The following is a 22,505-nucleotide window of genomic DNA, read 5'->3' as shown; positions in this document are numbered from 1 at the left end:
TTCACCGGACTCGTGAGTAACCCACTGACGACAGTGGCCGAATTTAGCAAGAAGGCTACCGCTATAGAACAGGCACTACAGCAACGGTACCGCCAATATGATTGCAAGAGCTTGCTGGTGAATGCTTCAATTTTACCTGAGAGCTGCAGGACGTCTCTGCGTGAAGTCATCCGAGAGATTGTGTGAGAGGAGATCCGGCACCTCGGGATCTCTCCCATGGCACCAGCGGTGACTTCTGTCGCTGATATCATTCGGGAGGAAGTTCGAGAGGCCTTGTCGTCGCCCGACTGGCAGGTGGTGCCGCGTCGATTAACCTACGCGGAAGCTGTCTGTCGTCCACCTCCCGCCACTTCGATGCTGCTGACACCGTCGACCACTACGACGCATCCATCACCACCTCCCCCGACGCCCTATTTTCGACAGTCACAGCCGCCGCCAATTATGCCGTATCGCCGCCAGTCGATCGCTGTGCCTCGTTTTTACGGTGAATCCCCTGCCGGCTGCCCGCTTTGAAGGACCGATTAGTGGTGCACTGACTGCCAGCTAGCTGCTATGCTTTCATTGTGGCGAAGCAGGACATGTTTACTGCGCGTGCCACTACCGCGCGGCTGGGTATCCAAGATTTCCCAGCTGCAATTACTCTGAGTCTGATGCTGCACGTAGCTGCGACGGAAATTCTACAAACTTTTGGCCAGAAAGTTCAGCGACGCCTCGATCGCGTTTTCCTTCTCCGGCTTGTTACACCCCACCGACCCGTCGCAATTTTTCTGACGCCTCTAGGGGCAGGTCCCCTAGCCCGTGCTGGGAAAACTAGCTGCAGCGACCTTCGAGGGTGAGGTTGCGAACTGGCTAGCTATCCAAGAGCCCCCATCTCCGATGATTGACGACTCTAAAACTCTGACGACTCCAACCACACCCTCTGTAACCGATGACGTCAGCGCCGTTTTTGTCGTTTGCATTGATGGCCACCAAGCGGCCGCTCTCGTCGATACTGGTTCGCCTTTTTCAATAATAAGTAAAAAGCTGGCCGATAGGCTGAGAAAAGTGAAGACGCTGTTGACCGGGCCCAACATCAGAACTGCCGGCGGCCAGTTGATGATGCCGATTAGAAAATGCACAGCCAGGATAGTAATCGCTGGTGCAATCTTTGTCGCCACCCTCGTCATTCTCTTTGAGTGCTGCAAGGAACTTATATTGGGGATGGATTTCTTGAGAGAGTACGGTGCAGTGATTAATGTCCGTGACCTTGTCGTCACATTTTCTACGAGCTCAGACGACGTCGACCCCGCGGAACACCAGCGACCCACGTATCGCTGCCGACGACATCACGTTTCCGCCCCGAAGCTGTTCCCTCGTACCTCTAACCTGCGACAACTTGAACACCGGGACTGGCGTCGCTGAACACATAGACGCACTGGTACTGAGTCAAGGGGTTTCCATCGCCAGGGCCGTAATTAACGTACATGACGGACATGCTGAACTCCTGCTGAAGAATTTTACCAGGGAACATCGACACATTGTTAAAGGCACGGCTGTTGCTTACTTCGACGAATTTACCTCAATACAGGACTGCCTCTCAGTGGAGCACGTGACGTCCACCGTGGTTATGCCTGCCCCTGTGGTTGACATCAATCCCACCTTATTGCCCGTGGAACGTAACAGCCTTCTTGAGCTCATCGATGAGTTTAAGAGCTGCTTCTCATCCACGTCACGAGTTAGCCAGACGCCGCTCACTAAGCACCGTAATGTCACCGAAGCCGACGCCAGACCAATTCGGCAGAATCCTTATCGTGTAGCACCTAAAGAGCGCGAGGCAATACAAACACAAGTGAAGACCATGCTTGAGGACGGAGTTATTCGGCCCTCTAAGAGTCCTTGGGCATCGCCTGTCATATCGGTGAAAAAGAAGGACAGCAGCCTGCGCTTCTGCGTCGACTATCGAAAACTCAACCAGATCACAAAGAAAGACGTTTATCCACTACCGCGTATCGACGATTCACTGGACAGGCTACGAAACGCACATTACTTTTCGTCGATGGACTTGAAAAGCGGTTACTGGCAAATAGACATTGATGAGAGAGACCGTGACAAGACCGCTTTTGTGACGCCCGAAGGACTTTATGAATTTCAGGTGCACCCCTTCGGTTTGTGTTCTACACCGGCAATGTTTCAACGACTAATGGACACGGTACTCTCAGGCCCCGAATGGTAAACCTGTCTGGTGTACCTCGACAACGTGATTATTTTCTCTGTCACGTTCGAGGAACACTTACAGAGACTGAAGACGGTCTTTGAAGCAATACGCTCAGCTGGTTTAACTTTGAAACCTGAAAAGTGCCATTTTTGTTTTGTAGAACTTCAATTTCTCGGTCACATTGTTAGTCGTGAAGGTGTCCTACCTGACCCTGATAAAATCTCCGCCGTCGCTAATTTCCCAACGCCATCAGATAAAAAGGCAGTGCGACATTTTCTGTGCCTTTGCGCCTACTACCGATGCTTTAATGCGGAATTTTCGCGCATCGCATAGCCATTAACACATCTCACCACAGAAGATGTGCCCTTCGTGTGGGGTGAAGACCAGCAACGGGCACTTCACGACCTACGGCAACGGCTGCAGACACCTCTCGTGCTCGCACACTTTGATGAAGACGCCCCTACGATTCTCCATATCAACCCTAGTAACGTCGGCCTTAATGCAGTGCTTGTACAGCAGCAGGACAGTGCCGAAAGAGTGATTGCTTACGCCAGCAGTGCGCTATCAAGTACGGAGGCTAACTACTCCACTACAGAAAAAGAATGTCTCGCACTGGTGTGGGCCGTCCTGAAATTTCGGCCATATTTGTATGGTTGGTGTTTCATCGTTGTCAGTAATCATCATGCACTTTGCTGGCATCATGCTTTGCTGCCGACCAGCTGGATTTAAAGGATCCAGCTGGTCCGCTTGTGTGCTGAAGTCTTCGGCTCCAAGAGTTCGACTTCACTGTTGTATACAAATCGGGGAAACGACACACTGATGCCGACTGCCTTTCTCGGTCTCCTGTTGAGGCTGCAGTGCACGACGATGATGACACGGCTTTTCTAGGAGTGCTAGACACTGTGGCTGTTTCACGCCAGCAACGTGAGGATGCATAACTAGTTCCTCTTTTCGATTGCTTAGAGGGAAGAACAAGGAGCATGCCGAGGTTATTCGCCAGAGGGCTGCCTTCATTCTGCTTACGCCACGACGGTCTCTATAAAAAGAACTTTTCACCTAGTGGCAGTAGCTACCTACTCATCATTCCCGCATCTCTTCACGACGAAGTCTTACATGCCTGTCACAACGAGCCGACCACTGGTCACTTAGGCTACATTAGGCTAAAGTGCTATTGGCTGAGACTTGCGTTGATCGTGAAACGTTACATACAGACATGCCTGGATTGCCAGTGCCGCAAAGCCCTACCTGGCAAGCCAGCTGGACTGCTGCATTCTGTTCAGATGCCGCAAGCACCATTCGAGCAAATTGGCATGGACCTTTTAGGTCCGTTACCACTGTCTAGTGCCGGAAATAGATGGGATAATCGTCGTCATAGATTACCTTACTCGATGCGCCGAAACAGGTGCTATCCAACGTGGAACAGCAGCCAAAGCAGTGGTCATAACAGACAGAGGAGTTGCGTTCACGGCCGCGCTGCTGGATACCATTTTGCGACTAAGTGGTACCACTCACCGAAAGGCCACGGCTTATCATCCCCAAACCAATGGGCTGACCGAACGCTTGAATAAGACTCTGGCAGACATGATGAGAATGTACATCGACGTAAACCACAGAAACTGGGACGAGATTTTACCATATGTTACATTTGCGTATAACACGGCTCGCCAAGAGACAACACGCGTGGCACCTTTCAACCTAGTTTACGGCCGAGACGTGACAACAATGTTGGACGCAATGCTGCCACACGAGTGGGGGGACGACGAGACTGGTGCCGAGGAGTTTACGCAATGCGCAGAGAAAGCCAGGCAGCTTGCACGTTTCTGAATCCAAGAACAACAGGAATACGATGCCCGACACTACAATCTCCTGCACAGACCCGTCACATACAATGCTGGTGACCAGGTGTGGGTCTGGACTCCAATTCGTCGGCGGGGGCTGTCTGAGAAGCTCCTGCGAAGATACTTCGGCCCGTATACAGTTCTGCGCCGCATCAACGATGTGAATTACGAAGTTGTCTCCAACACTCATAACTGCTCCAAACGCCGGCGGCATCTGCCCGAGGTTGTGCACGTGCTTCGTATGAAGCCATACTTTTCCTCATGACCTCAACTTTGCACCGTGTGTGCACAGCCTTCGGAGATTAGTGCATCGGGACGATGCCTTTTTTTTCCAAAGCAGGGGCAAATGCCATATCCTATATGGTCGCCGCGGGTATGTGCCAGGTGATGAGAACGACGCTGAAGTAGCGCGCAAGTAGAAAAACAGAGACGACAACGACGTCACGTGGACTGCTCTCATAAAGTGCTTTTACACATCCTCGACACTGGCTTTCCCGTCTCCTGCTAGGCTGTGACAATATCAAGGTTTACCTGTATATACTGTATATGTCACATTTCATTTCCAATGAAATGTCAGTTGCCATGTCGGTTTCAGTTGTTGGACAATGCTTGTCCTGTCTTTTCTTTCTTTTTTGCTGTTTACTGTGCACTATTGTCACAGATGTGAACTTTACATGCAAGAAACAGAGTGAACAACAGCTAAGCCAAGACTGCATGGACATAGTGCAGTGCATGTCACAAAAGACAAGATGTGTGCTTGGGAGAGGAGTGTATGACTTAACTATGGATAATTTCTTTTCTTAAGAGGAACCTGAAACGATTTTGACGATATTGTAAAAAGGTACTGAGTAGTTACGGTAGGTCCTTCTGATCATCACTTGACGCATCTAAGTGCTCCGTGAAAAGTGTGTAATTTATTATAAGGCTTTAAAAATGTACATCGCTGACAATCACAGCACGCCACTTGGTTAAGTTTTCAGCTGCCCCTGAACAGGTGACGCGAGGTGACCATTTGACGCCAGTAGGGCGAGCTATCCAATTGGCTGCCTAGGGCTCATTATCGATAATTATGGCAAACAAATGTAGGTCATAATAGTTGGAATGTTTTCTATAAAGAAAGAAAGTAACAGAAAGAGAATGCACAAGACAATTTATCCCTACACAGAAGACTTCTGGCACACAGCAAATGTAGTCTGCTTGTGTTACAATGCCCTCGGTGGTCAGTGTTGGTCTCAATCTATCTTTTCGCGAGCACCATGGTTCGCTCTTGTTACGTTGTGGGCTGCAAGCGTAGTGACTGGCAATATGTCATGCTGCAACACCGTGTCCCTCTGCAAGGCAGCAGACGAGCGGAGTGGCTGCAGCGCATTAGATTGTCAGTATCCGACCGGCGGCCAGATTTGCGTGTTTGAGGCTGTCAGTTTATGCCGGAGGATTACTACCACAATAGTGTACCAAGTGTCCAGTATTCCCAGTTCCCAAGTCCAGTATTCCAGTGTATCAAGTGTCCCCTTCCCAAGTTATAGTGTTTGGTGATCTAGTTAAAGCTGATGATCCGGTCTCTATCCGTACCCAGTATTTGTGTGCGTCACTTGGTCGGCTTGTCCGTTCTCGAGCCAGGTTGTGCGCTATTTCATCCCCGAGAAGGAAGGAGTGTGCGGGTTCCCATGTAATGTGAATGTCGCGATCTTCACTAAAGTTGTTTAACTTTTCAGTGCTTCAGGCGAGATTCTTCCTTTTGCATAGTTCTTGACGGATGTGTTGCAGTCGCTTACTACGATGTTAGCTTCCGTGGAGGCTATTGCCCAGTGCTAAGGCAGCCTTCTCCACCACCTGCGCCTTCCATGTTTTTACCATCCCGCTAACTCTGCAGTCACCCTTTAGACTCGTAGCAACTATCAACATACTCTGTCTATTTGTGTACTCCGCCACGTCCACATAGACCACGTCCCTGGTACTACGGAATCTTTTGTGGAGAGCTTTCACTTTTGCGTTTCTTTGATCTTGGTGAAACTCTGGGTGCATGTTTCTGGGGATTGGGGGTATTGATAGATGTTCCCTTATTTTCCTTGGGATGTCTGTCCACACTCCACGCTGTGCTTCGTACATTATTCTGATGTCATCTAAGATGTGTCTCCCCGTCAAACTCTGTGTAAGCCTTTCATACTGTGCTACTCTCTGGGCCTCAATAAGTTCGTCTAATGTGTTGTGCATGCCGAGCGCCAAGAATTTCTCATTTGACGTATTTGCCAGAAATCCCAAGGTTTGCTTATACGCCCTTCTACTAATGCAGTCTATCTTGGCTTTCTATGCAGCGTAGAGCTTGAGGTAAAAAACCACATATACAATACGACTGATTACGAATGTTTCTATTCATCGGATGAGATTGTGCTCTTTCATGCCATAGTGCCTGTTGGATATCCACTTTATTAGTCTGATTATTTGTTGAACACTATTCTAAATGTTTAATATGTTTTACACTTGGTTTGGGCAACATTAGTTTTTTTTTTTGGCTGGTTAAACTCTGTGCCACCAGGTGGCTGGACCGTGCAGACAGATCAGCCAACTCGCGTATGTCTATGCCAAAGCTCCTTCATCACAGCAATCGTAGTATGCAGGGGCTTTAGTTTAAGCCTGCATCCATCCGTCAAAACGTCCAGCTTGCATGTGGTTACCAGAATACTGGACACACTCGGCGCTGCAACAGAATGCTCACAACACATGCTGCTTCGATAGCTCTTGCTTGGATCAACTGCCAGGCAGCTGGCTGAGAGGGAGAGGCTTCGACTGGAAGTCGAAGCCTCTCTGGAAGACAACCGGAAGTAGATGACACAACGTCCCATCATGATGCAGAGCCAATGAAGGCGGAGCTTGGCTCCGATCACTAGGCGAATGAGTTGGGGAAAAAATGCATGGTTATGGAGGAGGGTAACTTGTTATCATGCATAGCTCTCTTGATATGAGACGCCTCACACAAATTATTGGGCCAACTATTTATTGTAGCGGTACCCTACGCGCCTACAAAATTTGTTCGAACCATTTCAGGGACCCTTTAAGGAGTGCAAGCCTTACATCGATGCAACCCTTAAAAAATACAATACTTGATAATATGAATTTCTACTATGCTTTCTAGCCATCCCCGACTTCTGAGCAGAAGTCCCAAGTGCCGACTTGACCCAGTCAGAATGGCCGAATGTCCCGACTTTTGTTTGTATTCTACTGGAGAACAATCAATAAACCAGATTCCCTTTTCATAACGCTTGACAGCTCTGTTGCACATTTTTCTCTTCTGTCTTCAGTTGCATTGTCATAAACATAAAGACCATTTCTGTTGTAGCTCTAGTTCTGTTGTAGGCCCTAACCATTCACAGTACCTCTATCTGCACCCCAGTTTCTTGATGTAAATTGTGACAATGCAGGACTGAAAAAACTTGTACTAGTGGCTCCTGGCAATGCTAAGGGTCAATACTTCCTTTTTTATGCCTTTCCTTTACAGTGATACCAATGGTGAGTTGTGTGTTGATCAGCCTCATAACTATACAATGCATAATCTTATGCAGCTGGGAGGTAAGGCAAACTTGTAATTTAGAGATGCAGGAGAGAGAGAGAGAGAGAGAGAGAGAGAGAGAGAGAGAAAACCCTTTAATGAAAGGCAGAGATTTTAGCCGGCGTACAGACATCGCAGACATGTTACTCTGCGTGGGGAAGAGAATTGGGGAGAGAAAGAGAGGAGAGAGGCACAAAAAGAAGGAATAAGTTTTAAAAAAAATGGGCACCGAGTTTTCTGACTCATGGGCAATGACGTGCTATGGTAAAGTCCTTCAGTGTAGGCACCATCCCACAATGAGGTGACCGAATTCGCTGCGTGGAAGGTACGTGAGGGTGACAGAGTAGAAATAAAGTTTGTTGAGTTGACCAATGTTTTCTAAGTATGTGAATAAAAAGTTCATTGCACACCTCTGTTGTATGAGGCAGGCTAAAGGGCCTAAGACATAGTGAAATGACGAAGGTCTCTGTTTAAGCGAATGCATGCAATGTTTATAAAATGCACTCTCGTCGGCACAAGCTCGACACACAAACAGGATATGCTTCACAGTTTCAATTGAGCCACAGTTGTTGCAGTGTGGACTTGTCACTTGACCAAACAGTACCGTAAGCCGTTTCCATAGGCGGTGTTCAGGCAAAGACAATGATGTAGTTTCCAAATGGCGAGGAATGTTGGATGGGAGTCTGGGTCTGAGATTTGGGTAGACTGAATAAAGGAAAGGGTAATGCTGGGTCAGAAAGCTCTACAGCCGGTCCTTTCCTTCAGAAGCAAATCTTTTAGCGAGTTGGGAAACATCAGGTATAGTGAAATAATCTGCTTAAAGTTTTGGTGCTGAAGACCTTTGCGTGCCGCTTCATCTGCTTTTTCGTTGGCCAGAATACCACAATGAGCAGGTATCCATTGAAATTTGATACGGTGGTCTGATGCAATGGCCAAGTGATGTAAGTACACAATGTCGAAAGAAAGAGGCTGATATTTTTTTTTAACAGGCTGCACAATGTTTGTAGTGCTCCTTTAGAGTCAGTGAAAATCGCCCATTGATCAGGTGCTCGGCGCAGTATATAGAGGACAGCTTCTTTGATGCTGTGAAGCTCTGCTGTTGAGGATGTCGTCTGCTGCAGCTGATAAGAAAGCATTTATTCTGTTGAGGGCACGTAAAGACCTAAGCAGGATGTCTCCCAGTTGGTTGAGGCATCAGTGTAGATGTGGGTGTGCCAAGTATATTTCTCAGCTATATAAAGGAGAGTGGTCTGCAGCAGTGCAGCCTGTGGCATGCGACTCTTTGTCCCATTTACACCGGGTACAAACTGGTTTATATCCAGAGGCGAAAGTGTCCAGGAAGGAAAAGTCGGAGGCAGTAATTTCTGTGGTTGAATAATCGGGGGAAGGTGCAAGATTTGCACGGCTTGGTCAAAGCCAGACTTACTGTGGACGCGGTACATGAAGTTGCGACGTGCAAGGGCCGGGGCAAGCGAGCCCAAGACCCACGATGAGGAGCCACGGTTCTCGGAGGCCAAACGCGGGATCGACAGTAGTTGACTGAGCGGTGTACAGGTGGCGTGAGTGCGGGGAGGACAGTGGCGCGAGTGTGCGGGGAGAGAGTGAAAAGGGATCGGAGTGTGGTTGCGGGTGCTGCGGGCGCGAAGGGTTGGCGTTCGGAAAATAAAGCAGTAGTTCAGGACGTGTGGCGTGCCGTCGATCGTGACAAAGTGCTTCTTCTCTTGGAGCACATGCCGAAGATAGGTACTCATTGTTTCTTGGGAAGCGATGACATCTAGCGGTAGACATCCTGCTTCCGCTATTGCTCCCGAGGCTGAAAAGCCCTTCGGGAGGCCCAGGCAAATCCGCAGGCAGTTGTTCTGCGCGGCTTACAGAGTCCTCTTGTTTGCTGGTTATAATCTCTGAAGCACCAGGAGGCAATAGTGCAATGTGCCTTCAATATGTGCCTTCAATATAGAGGACAGCTCCATCGTGTTCCCGCCATGAATTTGAAAACTTGTGATGCTGCAGCAATCCTCGCACGTAGTTTTTTTACCTGCGGTGACCAAGAGAGATTTCTTTCTATCCCAATTCCAAGGAATCACTGAGACTGTACGTATGGCAATGGTCGTCCACCGAGTAAGAGCGGATATTTGGCCATTTTTTATCTTGTGAAAGCCATGGCTGTGCTTTTTTCTGGCGAGAGGTGAAGACCTCGGGGAGCCAAATACATAGAGAGCTTCAGTAATGCTTTTTTGAAGTCGTTGTTGGGTGATATAGCGCGAACTTAATGTGCCCCCCAGATGCAGATATTATCGGCATAGATTGTGATGTGTACTCCTCGCAGCTGGTTTCTTGTTTTGTGTATCAGGTTGAGATGGCATAGGAGCGGGCTGTGTAGGTCTGTTCGAGTACTCGTAAATATTTTCCACTCTGTTGGATAGTTTTCTATCCCCTTGTATAGCTTTCCTCTGAGGCCAAGGCTAGCCAAAGCCACGAGAATTGCATGGTGAAAAACAGAGTCAAAAGCTGCCTCAATGTCAAGGAAAACGGCTGTTGGGATGCGCCCAGCGTGAATGTCTTCTTCAAGTGAAGAGACGAGGGCGATGGCATTATCAATAGCAGGACTGTTTTGGCGGAAGCCATTCATTTCTTGGGGAAACTTATTCTGGCTTTCAAGGAACCATGTAATACGTTTGTAGATCTTCGCTCCATAAGCTTGCCTACACAGCTCGGTAGGGCAATAGGCCAGAAACACACGTAGCTTGTTGGCTGCTTAAAAGGCTTCAGAATCAGCATGATTTTTGCCAGCTTCCATTCTGCTGGGACTTTACCAGACATCCACGAAGAATTATAATATTCCAGGAGTCGTAAGCGGGAGGTGCGGGGCAGCTTTGCGATTGCTTCATAGCTTATTTCAACATGGCCTGGAGGTATGTGCCTGTTTGATTCAGCGATAGCAATGGTGAGCTCTTTAATTGTGAAAGGCAGATCCAATACTGGCCCTGCCGCTTGTGGGATGCCAGACTAACTATCTGTGGAGGAAATCGAAGGCCTTGAACCCGCTGATAGTAGTCTGCAGTATTCAACTGAGGTTTCTTTGAGGGAATTTCTTTCATGCAGAAAGAGTTCAGCAAAGGAGTGAAGCTGTTGGGGCGGCGTGCACATACCTCTAAGGATCCGCCAAATTTTGGCTACAGTTTGACGAACATCCAACGTGGAACATAAGTTGCACCATCTTTGCCGATTACATTTATTCAGGTATCGCTGGATATGATGTTGTGTCCGTCGGCAGGCACAGAGGTCTTTAAGGCATTTTGTGCATAAAACTTTCCTTTCAGTTCGCCTGCAAATGGCACACAATCTTTCAAATTCCTCGTTGTTTGGTGGTAAGCTCACTTTTTACTGGAACTTAGTGTGCATTTCCTCACACAATGAGCCATTGTTGTGAGTAATTCCTTGTCCCAAGTTGCAGCAGTAATTACCCTGCCTGCAGCATCCTTGTATGCACCCCAATCTGTAGATATTGTAAGGAATTTTCTTAGTGTGACAGCTGCATACAGACTGCTGATATAGGAATTGGGTAATGATCACTCCCTCGTGTTTCCAAGTCGGTACACCAGGTAAAGTTTCGGGCCACTGAACTTGTTACGAAGATCACGTCAATGCTGCTGGTAGTTGTCGGGCCTCTGAGGTAGGTTATACCGCCGTCATTTAGAGGTTCAATTGAATAGTTTGAGAGAAGCTCTGTGAGCTTGGCTCCTCATGCACATGTGTTTGAGCTGTCCCAAATTTCATTGTGAGCATCAAAGTCATCACAAATAATATGTGGAGGAGGTGTTGTTGCAATCAAGTTTTCAAGTCTCGAAGCATCGAATGGCCTGCCTGGCTCCAGCTATACTCCAATGAGAGTGTATTCTTGTTGGCCTATTAATGTTATGGCACACACATATTCATTGTCACTGTGAGGCGGAACATCAACCACGGAGGCCGGAATATCCTAACGAGAGCCTACGAGTAAGCTGCTGATGTCGTTTGGTCACTGTTAATGATGAAAATAGTACCCTTGCATTTGGAAATGTTCCTCGACGTGTGATTCAGAGATGACTATGTAAGGGAAGTGATACGTTCGCACTAGCTGCCGGAAATCTGAAAGTTTCAAGCAAAGACCGCGAGCGTTCCATTGAAATATGGTGCATGTGTGAAAAATCTTGTGGATGGTCAGCTCAAGTGAGGCTGTTGTTGCAGAAGCCATGATTATTACTGAGGTAGTACGCCCCTGTGGAGCGTAAGATGGCGACACCAACGGCTCCATTCTAAGGACGGCATTTATCTCTGGGAGACATCCTGATAAGGGGTTGGCACGAACAAGAGCTTTGAAGGCTGTAAACAACATCACAATCAGTAAGCGTGTAATGTCTTGTTTGGTGCTTTCGTGTAGTTGCCTTTTGTAGGTCATCCCGTTGTGTTGTGGTGCCTGAGGCTGATGGCGGCAGTGGTCATTTGGTGGGTCTTGTGCGACACGTTGTGGCAGCTTCAAAGGAGGCAATGAGGCCGCGGGCTTCCCATGTTTCTTTCTGACCGCATCAGCGTATGTGTTGCCAGATGTCTTTTGGCTTTGTGGTGATTGTTTCTGGGAGTGGTTTGTCACATTCGTGAAAACCACGTCGGGGTTAGGTGTTGGTTCATGACGCTTGCGTGGTTTTCCCTTGTACTTGCTTCATCACGCGAGCAAGTGTAGCAGCCTTCTTTTTAATGCACCCACCATATGAAGCAGGGTGTGGGCCACAGCAGTTGGCGCATTTGGGTTGTTCTCTCGAGGTGCATTTTTTGGGTGAATGAGAGCCAGCACACACTTTGCAGCGCACTGGGCTGGTACAATGTCACAATATGTGGCCTTGCCTCTGGCATTTATAGCACTGTGTTGCTACCCTGATATATTCTGTGACAGGGTAACTGCAGAATCAAAGTGTAACTTGTTGAGGTAAAGACGAATCTCTGGTGAATTCGATATAACAGATTGATGACATGTCTCTTTGACCTTGCTGCCATTTTCAGGGGTGTAAGCGTACAGCCTCCTTGCTGTAACGATGCCTTGGTGGTGTAGATCCTCTTGTAGTTCTTCATTTGAGTAGCCGAGAGGTACATCGTGTTGCCGCAGCTGGCCATGTATGAATATAGGACACAGGCTTCTACAGCCATGCCAGCTAGCTAAGTTATCGTGAGCAAGCGGTTGGCGGTGGGCAGTGTTGACACTGTAACTATCAGGCTGCCGTCTTTGTTAAGGCGATGGCTGAGAACTTTCTCTTGAGCCAACGTTACAACTGCCGATGCCACGATGTTAGGGTTAACATTCCATAGGTTTCCTCCTCCTAGGGTAGGTCTGAAGATAACAGGGACACCAGCACCTTTTATTTTTTCTTGTAGGATACAACCGTGAAGGATGCCTGGTCCATCTCCTATGCATTTTTGCCTGAAAGCTCTTCTTCGCGTAGTCTCCTGTTCGCAGGGCCCTGGTCTGTAGCTGCTACTGCAGAGGCTGAAAGACTAGTAGTTAGCACCAATGCCATGGATGCAGCGTGGAGCGCATCTGGCGGTGATGTTCCGTGTCATGGTGGATACGGCACAGAGCGCCTAGAGGGTCGCTTGATGTGCTTCTCCGGGTGCGTGAGGTCCTCCAGGTCGTCCCACAGCGAGTACAGAGCACAGGAAAAGTTTTAAAGGCTATCATAGAGAAAAACTGAAAATTATGGATTGGTCTCAGACAACCAAATCTCGAATTCGTCGCAGAAGGGAAACTGAAGCAACACCTCTGCAGTGTGGCTCCCGAGCTCTATAAATCAGCACAACATTTTTTTTTACTTGTGAAGACCACCCGCTGTGGCGGCCTAGTACAGGTTCAACTTCTGGCTGCAACCACACTTACATAAAGAAGGAAGAAAAAACCCTCAATGCTAATATATGGAAATAAAATTATTATGCCCGATTGCTTAGCAAAACCGCATGTAACGAAATGTAACGAAGACGTGTAACAATAGTATTTGCTTATACCTTAGCAGCCGTAACTACCCATGCACCTGGCTTTGGTATCGTTGTGCAGGGAAAAGAATCTATTATGCCATCATGTATGTGTCACATGTACAGGTGGCACCGCTATTGCGCCACAGCAATGTAATCGGAGATAAATTTAGCCTGTTACTCAGCATACAGAGCAGCATAGCTTAGCAGTACGTTTGCCGATCCCAGAGGGAGTGATCAAATTTGAGAGAGCTCACTCTGTCATAGTAGGTATAACCTACCGAACTCAAACCTGTGCTTGTCAGGTGCTATAAGGTTACGAGCGTACAATTTCTTGCACAAACTTGACAGGTGCTTGGCTATGGCACCCCGACATTCCAACACCTAGGGTCTAGAAATGGTGTGAAGAGACTCAGGCGGCGTGACAGAGAGATGCCAATCCATGCCCGCCACCTCTGACCACGGCAGGACCACTACGAATTGAGAGCGAGCACGATTGCAAGATTAGGTCATAGGTTCGTAGGACCACCCTGACTGTATTATAAGCCATGCACGTAAGCTTCGTAATAGGTGGATAAATGCCACTTGTAGATTCGACAATGTAATTTCTGTACTCTAGTGCTCATACAACTTCAGCAGTACACACAAGACGTTTCGCGTGCCCGGTGCAGCTGTGTTCCCAATACAGCCTACCCATTTCCTTTTCTTTGTTCATTTTACTCTGAATTTTTTTGTTCATTTTACTCTGAAGTTCCACAACAAACTTCTGAAGTTATTACAGTACAACTTCGTTTGTGCATTTCAGGAATCAATGTGATAAAAAAACCCTACTAACCAGAAAAACGTACAATCCAAAGTCACTAAAAAATTTGGCAGACTCAACTGCAGTTGACACTGACGTAACGCAATGCATTGTGGCATGAGACAGCCAACGCACACCGAGCTGGTAGGGCCAGAAAAGCCCAAGACGCACATTTTTGTTTTTGCGGCTCTAGCAAGCATACGTTTGCGCACCTCGAATTTGGCCTGGGTAAGCAGCTCCTTCAGGTGAAGCATTTACAGTAAGTGCTGACGTGCCCACTCAGCGCATATCGTTACGGCACGAGACGCCGACGAGTGGCCTGAGATACAGATTGCAATTTTCTATTGCATAGTGTTTCCGGAACGAAATCGAGCTGGTGGGCTTTGGAAGAATATGATGCTACCAGAACACAAGACATGACACTCACATCACTCTGCTTGCAGCGGGGGAATGGTGGCATGTTTATGTTATCGCATATTAAAAAGCATTCAGTACACTTCCAATGACACTGCCCCATGCACTGTGCCACAGATAAAGATTCTTATTGCAATAGGGTTGGTGGCGATAGCTGTGAATGCAACATGTGACGTCCTGGGAGGAGATCAGCTGGTACCAGAATAGAAAACTAAGTGGAATAAAAAATTAAGCGCATGCTGGTATTTTCATAAGCCACGGGCAGCTGAGTACTACGGGGAAGCTGCTGTGGTGCACGCCTTTTCTTGTTTACATGGGACCTAGAGGCTTGAAAACATTTCATACGATCGCAGTTTGGCGATGCACTAAACATCAGTGTGAAAAGGTCCGTGTTTTTAGGGAACGTATCAATGACTGAAAAAGAAGCATAACTGTAATTTTTAAAGTTCTCGACCGCAAACATTGGTGCTGAGAAATCATACGAAGCAGGATAGTATCAATGAGGTTCTGCTGTATCTGTAAAGTACAGCTAGGATGCAGCATAGCCGTAACATAGAAATGCGTATAAACAATAGCACTGCATACGCAAATTCATGAATAATATGGCACATGCAACCCACCTGAGGGTGTCCTGTAGGGTGCTTCCATGAGAAAGGGCAATTGACCGAAAGAATCCTTTCACAGCTGGTACTGTGTAGTCCTTGATGTGCTGAGCTGTCTGCAAGGGCAACAGATCGCATCAAGGTACACAGACTCTGCTAGTAATTCAAGAAATCCAAGTACCTTGTCGGAATTGGAACACTAATGTAACTATGCTGGCTCAGTATAAAAGCAGAGGACACGACACTGGACGTGTACAGCACTTAGAAAAATGCATATTTCTTGCAGGAAGTGCATTCGTGCAATCAGTAACTCTCATTAGCTTGAGGAACATAAGACCATAAGACACACCAAGTCATAAACATCATGCAAGCGATAGAACCTGCACAAGCCAGCTTTATTTCTCTAGAAAGAATTCTAGAACATTTTTTGGGGGGAAGCAGCAGCAATAAAGACATGAAACGTGGAAGGCATCTCTGGGCCTAATTTTACCCTTTCATGACAAAACATACAAATACCCGACAAAATTTAAAATTTTTCTATCTAAATGTCCAAAACACACTGAGAAGCACAATCGACGAAAGAAAAAAATATTGCGCTGTAGCTTTTTCAGGTATAGGGGAGAAACACCAGGCAGAAAACAGGAAGTAGGCTTCACCCCAAGCCACCTATGGCTTTGTTTGGAATTTCTTTCACCATATGTGAACCATAGGTGTAAATATAATTTGCTTTACATCAAGTGTGGCACTACTGCAGCCAGAGATCTTGCATCGATCTGTCTCCTTTGACCGTGCTTACAAAAAAAAACATGTGCCAAAGTTCTTCTTCATACTGTGTTCCTGCTTTAAACCAAGAAATGCGCTTGCTGCCTGTCATTCAGTGCTGGCTGAAGAAGCTTAGCGGGAAACTTCATCAAGAATATCGAAGTGCAGCAAGAATTTTTTTTTTTTTCTGGTGTGTTGCCTGTAGGCAACATTTGTCATTAAAAGGCTGACCCTAAAACGAACCATAGGAAAGTGGGTCTGCATTCAGCTGCCTTGTACTGCACTTGCCAACGACAGTGTCAATTTGGAAATGAAACATAAGAGCACATGCAAGCAGCTGGTTGTTGCCCTTGTGTATGTTGCCCTAAGGTTCCTTGGATGGTAACACTGACAACCACAGTGATGCCTGTCACTGCTGCTGTGAGCGCTTGCTTGCTTACCAAGTGCCGCACAATGACTCACCAGACCAGTTCTTGGGCAGTCACCAGTATAGCATGCAGTTTCACCTCCTCCAACCTGTTGGGACTGCTGCTGCAAAGGTAGTGCACTGGCACTGTTGCTCTGTTGAGCTTGGTGCTTGAAGAACAGAACTGCCTCAAAGTTCATGTAAGCCCAAGCATGCCAAGCCTGCCAAAAAAGAAGGAGTACATTGACAAGCACACACACATAAGGACACGCACGCACACATACACAGCTTATCCACAGCAAATGCCAAACCTTTGGAGGCTCCGCTACACCTGCGATAAATTTAGATTCACCTGCAAAAAAGCATTTTAAGCTTTTGGCTCTCCGCGGCAGGTTTGCATAATCAGAGAAAAGTTTACCAGAACAGCTAAACAAAGAATGTTTACAGAGCACAGCATAATAAAAATAGCTAAGATAGCTACATATCATATTTAAGAATTCAAGAAATGTTCCTAAATAAGCTAAAATGAGGCAATTGTCCAGCAACAAGCTAAGCTTTAAATCATTTTGATCCTATCGCTTCCCTCAACACTGAATGACACTAACCGTGGAGGAAGTATAACACACTCTCCTTTAAAGGCGCCTCTAAGCCCACTTCTCACATGTAAACATTCCTCATAGCCAACAAATGCTCTAATAAGCAGCTTGTCACTTGGCTAACATAGAATAACTTGCACTCAAACCTCATATAACGACTAACCTGTTGATCATATAACATAAGATTGCTATAAACAAACTGCTACAAGGTCAAACCTGTTCACCAAAGTACTTATTAATTAATACATCATGTCTGTACCTGATTAAAAAAATTTGTTTTTCATAAAAGCCAATCAGGGCATTTCACAGTGGGGAGAAAGCACATGGCAAGAACAGAGTAATAATATTTTACATTACGTGCAGTCGACCAAGCCCAATTTAATAAGGATAAAAAGCATGCAGAGCACAAAGATGTTTAAACTGTGGAGATGTGCGACTCTCACGCGTCCTATATGTTGTTTTCCCGCATAGCTACTGTCTCCTGTAATCTGGCTTTGCCGCGTGGATCTACAGCTACTGTTGGTGTGCTTGCACGGTAGCACAAGAGATGCCGCGAGTGTTGCACTGCTAGCACCACCTAACAACGGGGTTAGTCAGGCGCAACAGGGAGGAGGCTCTTCCTCTTTGGCTCAGCAAGCGGCGCGGACATTCTGCGCATGCGCCCATCCGTGCTTCTGCTAGACTGTTTCGCAAGGCCTACCCTGGAATGGATGAACATGATTGTTCAAACGTGCCACTGTTCACGTGACCATACACGTGAATGCCCATGTGCAGCATGGGGCGAACATATTCGCTCGCTATGCGGTCGCGGTGAGTCGGACATCCGCAATTTGTTGCGCGCCCATCGGCATGTTTAGTGGATAGCAAGTCGGCTAGCATGCATTAGTCTATGAAAGGTGCAATAAGTGCCCTTGTGATTGTTTGCACTACTGTGTTGTCATTCCTTTGTTCGAAGAGCATGGGTGAGAACTCCACAAAACACAGACATACAAAAAGAAAACGAAAGAACATATTGCAGACCAGTCATATAAATGCCTCAGTAAACCTCTGTATTGAAAGTTGAACATATATCTTATGTAGGTATATTAATGCCTATAAATATGAGTACAGAACAAAATTACAAATGCTCACAGCTAATGTAATCAACCTTTCTTTTCTTTTTTGATTCGAATGTAGTAAAGATATTCCTTAATGGATTTATTGGCAACTGTTACATCTATTACATGTTTAAGAATACTAAGTTTAGAAACAAAAACAGTAGCAAGTCAGTATAGGGAAATGAACACATTGCTTTATAATCAATAAAGTTGTCAATAAAGTTGTCACTCACTCACTCACTCACTCACTCACTCACTCACTCACTCACTCACTCACTCACTCACTCACTCACTCACTCACTCACTCAATCAATGAATGAATGAATGAATCAATCAATCAATTGATTCCATTTTCTACAAAACTGAAACCAGCAAGAAAAATTGACAACCATTCCACTCTGTGAAGATGGAATGGCAGTGAAAGCTGACGACAGTCAAAGCTTTCAAACGAAAAGCAAAGTGCTTTACCTCTGTCGTAGGTCGGCCCGAAGATAGTGCAATAACGGGCCGACCCATGGCGGAGGTGAAGCAGGCGTTAAGCACCCCCCATACATGGGCCGATCCCAAAGGTAGTGCAAAGCCGGACCGACTCGTGGCAAAGGTGAAGCAGGCATTAAGTACGTCTCATATGTGGGCCGATCTCAAAGATAGTGCAATACCGGGCCCACCTGCAGCGGAAGTGAAGCGGGAATTCAGATCTCCCCATACGTGGGTCCATCCCAAAGGTAGTGCGATGCCGGGCCGACCCACGGTTGACGTGAAGCAGGCATTAAGCACTCCCCATACTAGGGCCCATCTCAGAGATCCTGAAGGGCACGTTACAGATTCCTGAGCCCACAGAGGTATGTGCCACTGAGCTTGGACCCTTTCAGCACTATCACCAAGATTGGCCCACATGATGATTTTTTCTGTTGACGGACGACTAAAAAACTACGGAAAGCTAGTCGTATACAGCTTTTGCTGTAAAACAAAACAGCATCACAGCACTGCTTGACTTGACCCCAGGATGTCAGCAATAACAGAAAATATATCAACAAATCTGTGAAACACATGCTTACAAACACACACAATTAGGCACAATAAAAAGACAATTACTACTAACAATTTGCAGATATAAAATCATCATGGTGTTATAACAGTACCTCAGGTAAGTTTAATTGTGATACAATACGTAAAGATCCCACTTCTTTTTTTCTTTATTAGTTCAAACAGGTTTTATTCCAGTTAACAGTTTTTGAAAAGCTTTCCTCTAGCAGTGCAAGCTGATCTTAACTGTAACACTAATGTATTTTTAGCAGATTTTGTAGACTGATATCTTGGAATGCAATGCTAGTCTTCGGATTTCTGCTAAGCTGGCATGACTTCGCTACTGCTTTGTTGTGCAAGTAATAGGTACCTCTTCAGGCGAGTAAAGTGAATGGGCCAAATTGCACTATAACCTCTATAAAACATTTAAAAAATTTGTTCAGTAGAAAAAAAAAAGAAAAAGAAAGCTATATACGCTTAAAGGTGTAATTAGGGCTGCTTTGTAGCTCATGGGATTGTCATACAAGTTAAAAATAAATGTTTTAAAGAATATGCAGGCTGAAAAATAATTAAAAAAAAAAACCTTTGGAGCACCTTTATTATGAAAATTAAGCTTTAATATCTTATGTGTATGTGACTATGTGTAACGGAATCTAGGCAAAATTCCAACCTGAAATTGTAGTGTAGCTTGGCGGGCATGATTATGTTTCTGCGTATCTTGTAAGAAACTAGCAGCTGCAATAATTAGCAGTTATTTCAAGAAGTAGGCTAGGATTAGGCTCAAAGATATAAAGCATCAATATTAAACTTGATCTGAAAATATTTTAAAAACAATCTTTCTTGTTACCTTTTTTCTGAACTTGCCAGACAATAAAGCATGCGATGATCTTAGCTGCATATTTCTCTGTTGTATGATCTAGGTTAATATTAAAACTTGGGCATGCAAAAGCATGGTATTAATGTTAACGCTTTCAACCATACATTTGGTTGCATAGGCAAACACATGTGCATAGTTTAAGTTTATTAAGTTTTACTTCAGCCAGTATCTTCTTTAAAGAAATATTTTACGAAATTATTAGGTTCTGTTTCAAAATATGGCATTAGGATTTTGTAAATTTATTTCATGTTATTAGAGCTACATGTGAATTTTTCACAATTAAGAGCATTCTTTGGCCCTTGTAGTGACAAAGAGACCATCAAAGCGTTCTCCTATGCACAATGACATAGCACACATGCCTGGGACGACAGGTGCACTTTTCCAACGTTAGTGGCACTTGTGCAAATAAGCCAAATTCGCCTTGTCTTGTATGGCACCCAATTTCTCAATAAATCACAGAACTGCTTGCTGTTGGCGCATGATGGCCTTAGTTGCTTAGGCGCCATTAAACTCAACAACAACAAGAACAACAACAACAACAACAACAACAACAACAACAACAACAACAACAACAACAACAACAGAACTCTGCTAACTTCTTTAGTGAAATATATTCCGTATCAATCAATCAATCAATCAATCAATCAATCAATCAATCAATCAATCAATCAATCAATCGATCAATCAATCAATCACAATGTTATTTATCTCAAGGAGAGAAAGGGAACAATTGAAAAAGGCTGCAATACTGCAGCTTGACTAAGCCTGACACCCTATGGAACAGTTTGGCAGGGGGCAACCATGGAATACTTCAGAGGAGGACGGGTAACTTGAAATAAATCTAAGCACCGCATAAGGAACATGAAAAGTTACAAAAGTTACAAAAGTTACAAAAAGTTACTGTCGCTAAAAAAGAAAGAAAAGAAGAATTGACTTATAAGGAATGCAGCCACTAAAGGGTGACCTAACAAAAATGACTTTCCTAAATATTTTGAAATACAAGACATGAAAGCAGAGGTTCTCTATGGTGAAGAATAGCAGTGAACAAAACACGTAATAAAATGAAAGCACTATGAAGAAAATCCATATGCAACTCACAGAGCAAATTTTTGCATGGTGATAACATCTCATCAAATTACCACTTACTACCATGTATAAGTTGGCTCTGAATATTAGACAACAAATCTAAGACAATGGAAAAAATTCTATGCGCTTTCTGCAACTGCTGCCATAGTGTTGCAACTTTGACATTTGTGACCACAAGAAGATCTCCACAAGAAGAGTTATATATGAAGGGTATGACAATTGAAATTGAATGATTCAGCCAATTAACCCTTGGTTCAAATGAAAAGCTAGGGTGTTGACCAATGGCGCATACAGGGGGAAAGAGGGGGAAGGCCCCTTTTCCACCAAACTCTTCTTCCTCTTAAAATATTCCAGCACTTCAGCGCTGGCAAAATTAAGCAGTGAATTGCACTCGATCCCCTCCATACTTTCTTACATTTGCCTCTGATATTGAGGTGTCTTCGAAAACCACCAAAACAATGTGCTCGACCAGCAGTGTACAGTCATGCCAAAATGAAGTGCAAAGGTAAAGTAAAGCACTTCCTGCGAGTAATTAATTATAACTGTGGTATTGCTACCCAATTAGCTGGTAACCATGAAATGCATGTCAATGGATGAATCACACTGATGTCACACTCCAGCACCATGGCTTTCTCTGGATAACAAAAACAGATCTCGAAGGCTATGCTTTTGCTGGCAGCATGGGCTGGAAGCATTTCCGTAGGCGAAAACATGTCATGGATGCCATGTTTTAGACACCACTTATTGAGCAAAATGCTGCATTGCACTGTGCATCATCTGTCTATGAGGTAATGGTATAGGTCTTGTAATACTCGCCTTGTACCAATCATTATCGTGTTCTGTGGCCAACTGGTAGTAACGCAGAATCATGGGGATTGAAGTCTCATTGATGCCCTGCATGCACTCCTCCCACTGGCCAAGCTTCAGGTAACATCTGCGGGTAGATGAAATAATTTAATACTTCTCACTGTGCCACTGTAGTGCCCATTTTGTTGGTCAACTATTTAGAGAGGCACTACAAAAAAGTTAACACCACGAACCAAAACGCAAAGTTTTCCAATACAGAATAGTTAACTTACAAAGTATTTTTACAGGGTAGTTCTTGTTTCCGAAGCTACTGAACTCCTTGCCTTACCCATTTTCTTTGACAGTGGTGTTAAAACATTATTTACTGTGATGCGCACAGCATTGATGTGCACAACAAGGCAAGGAGCCGGCACCGTGCAATTGAACAGCTTCTCCTGGCTAACGCACTCGCGAT

The 22,505-nt window shown here is 45.5% G+C and overlaps 1 protein-coding gene across 3 annotated transcripts in view; it reads right to left on the bottom strand.

The window, feature by feature from the left end:
• Positions 1 to 22,505, bottom strand: part of mTor (serine/threonine-protein kinase Tor) — a 504,957-nt gene that overhangs the window by 101,515 nt on the left and 380,937 nt on the right. For all 3 annotated transcript variants that reach the window (XM_065435416.1, XM_065435418.1, XM_065435417.2), the window contains 3 exons: positions 22,061 to 22,178; positions 16,619 to 16,783; positions 15,413 to 15,510 (listed from right to left, as the gene is read on the bottom strand). In XM_065435416.1, coding sequence (XP_065291488.1) covers positions 15,413 to 15,510; positions 16,619 to 16,783; positions 22,061 to 22,178 — 381 coding nt within the window. The remainder of the gene's footprint in view (positions 1 to 15,412; positions 15,511 to 16,618; positions 16,784 to 22,060; positions 22,179 to 22,505) is intronic.

The sequence above is a fragment of the Dermacentor albipictus genome, chromosome 2 (assembly GCF_038994185.2).
Source record: "Dermacentor albipictus isolate Rhodes 1998 colony chromosome 2, USDA_Dalb.pri_finalv2, whole genome shotgun sequence".
Lineage (NCBI taxonomy): Eukaryota > Metazoa > Arthropoda > Arachnida > Ixodida > Ixodidae > Dermacentor > Dermacentor albipictus.
Note: the sequence above shows the minus strand (reverse complement) of the source record. Positions and strands in the feature narration are given on the sequence as shown.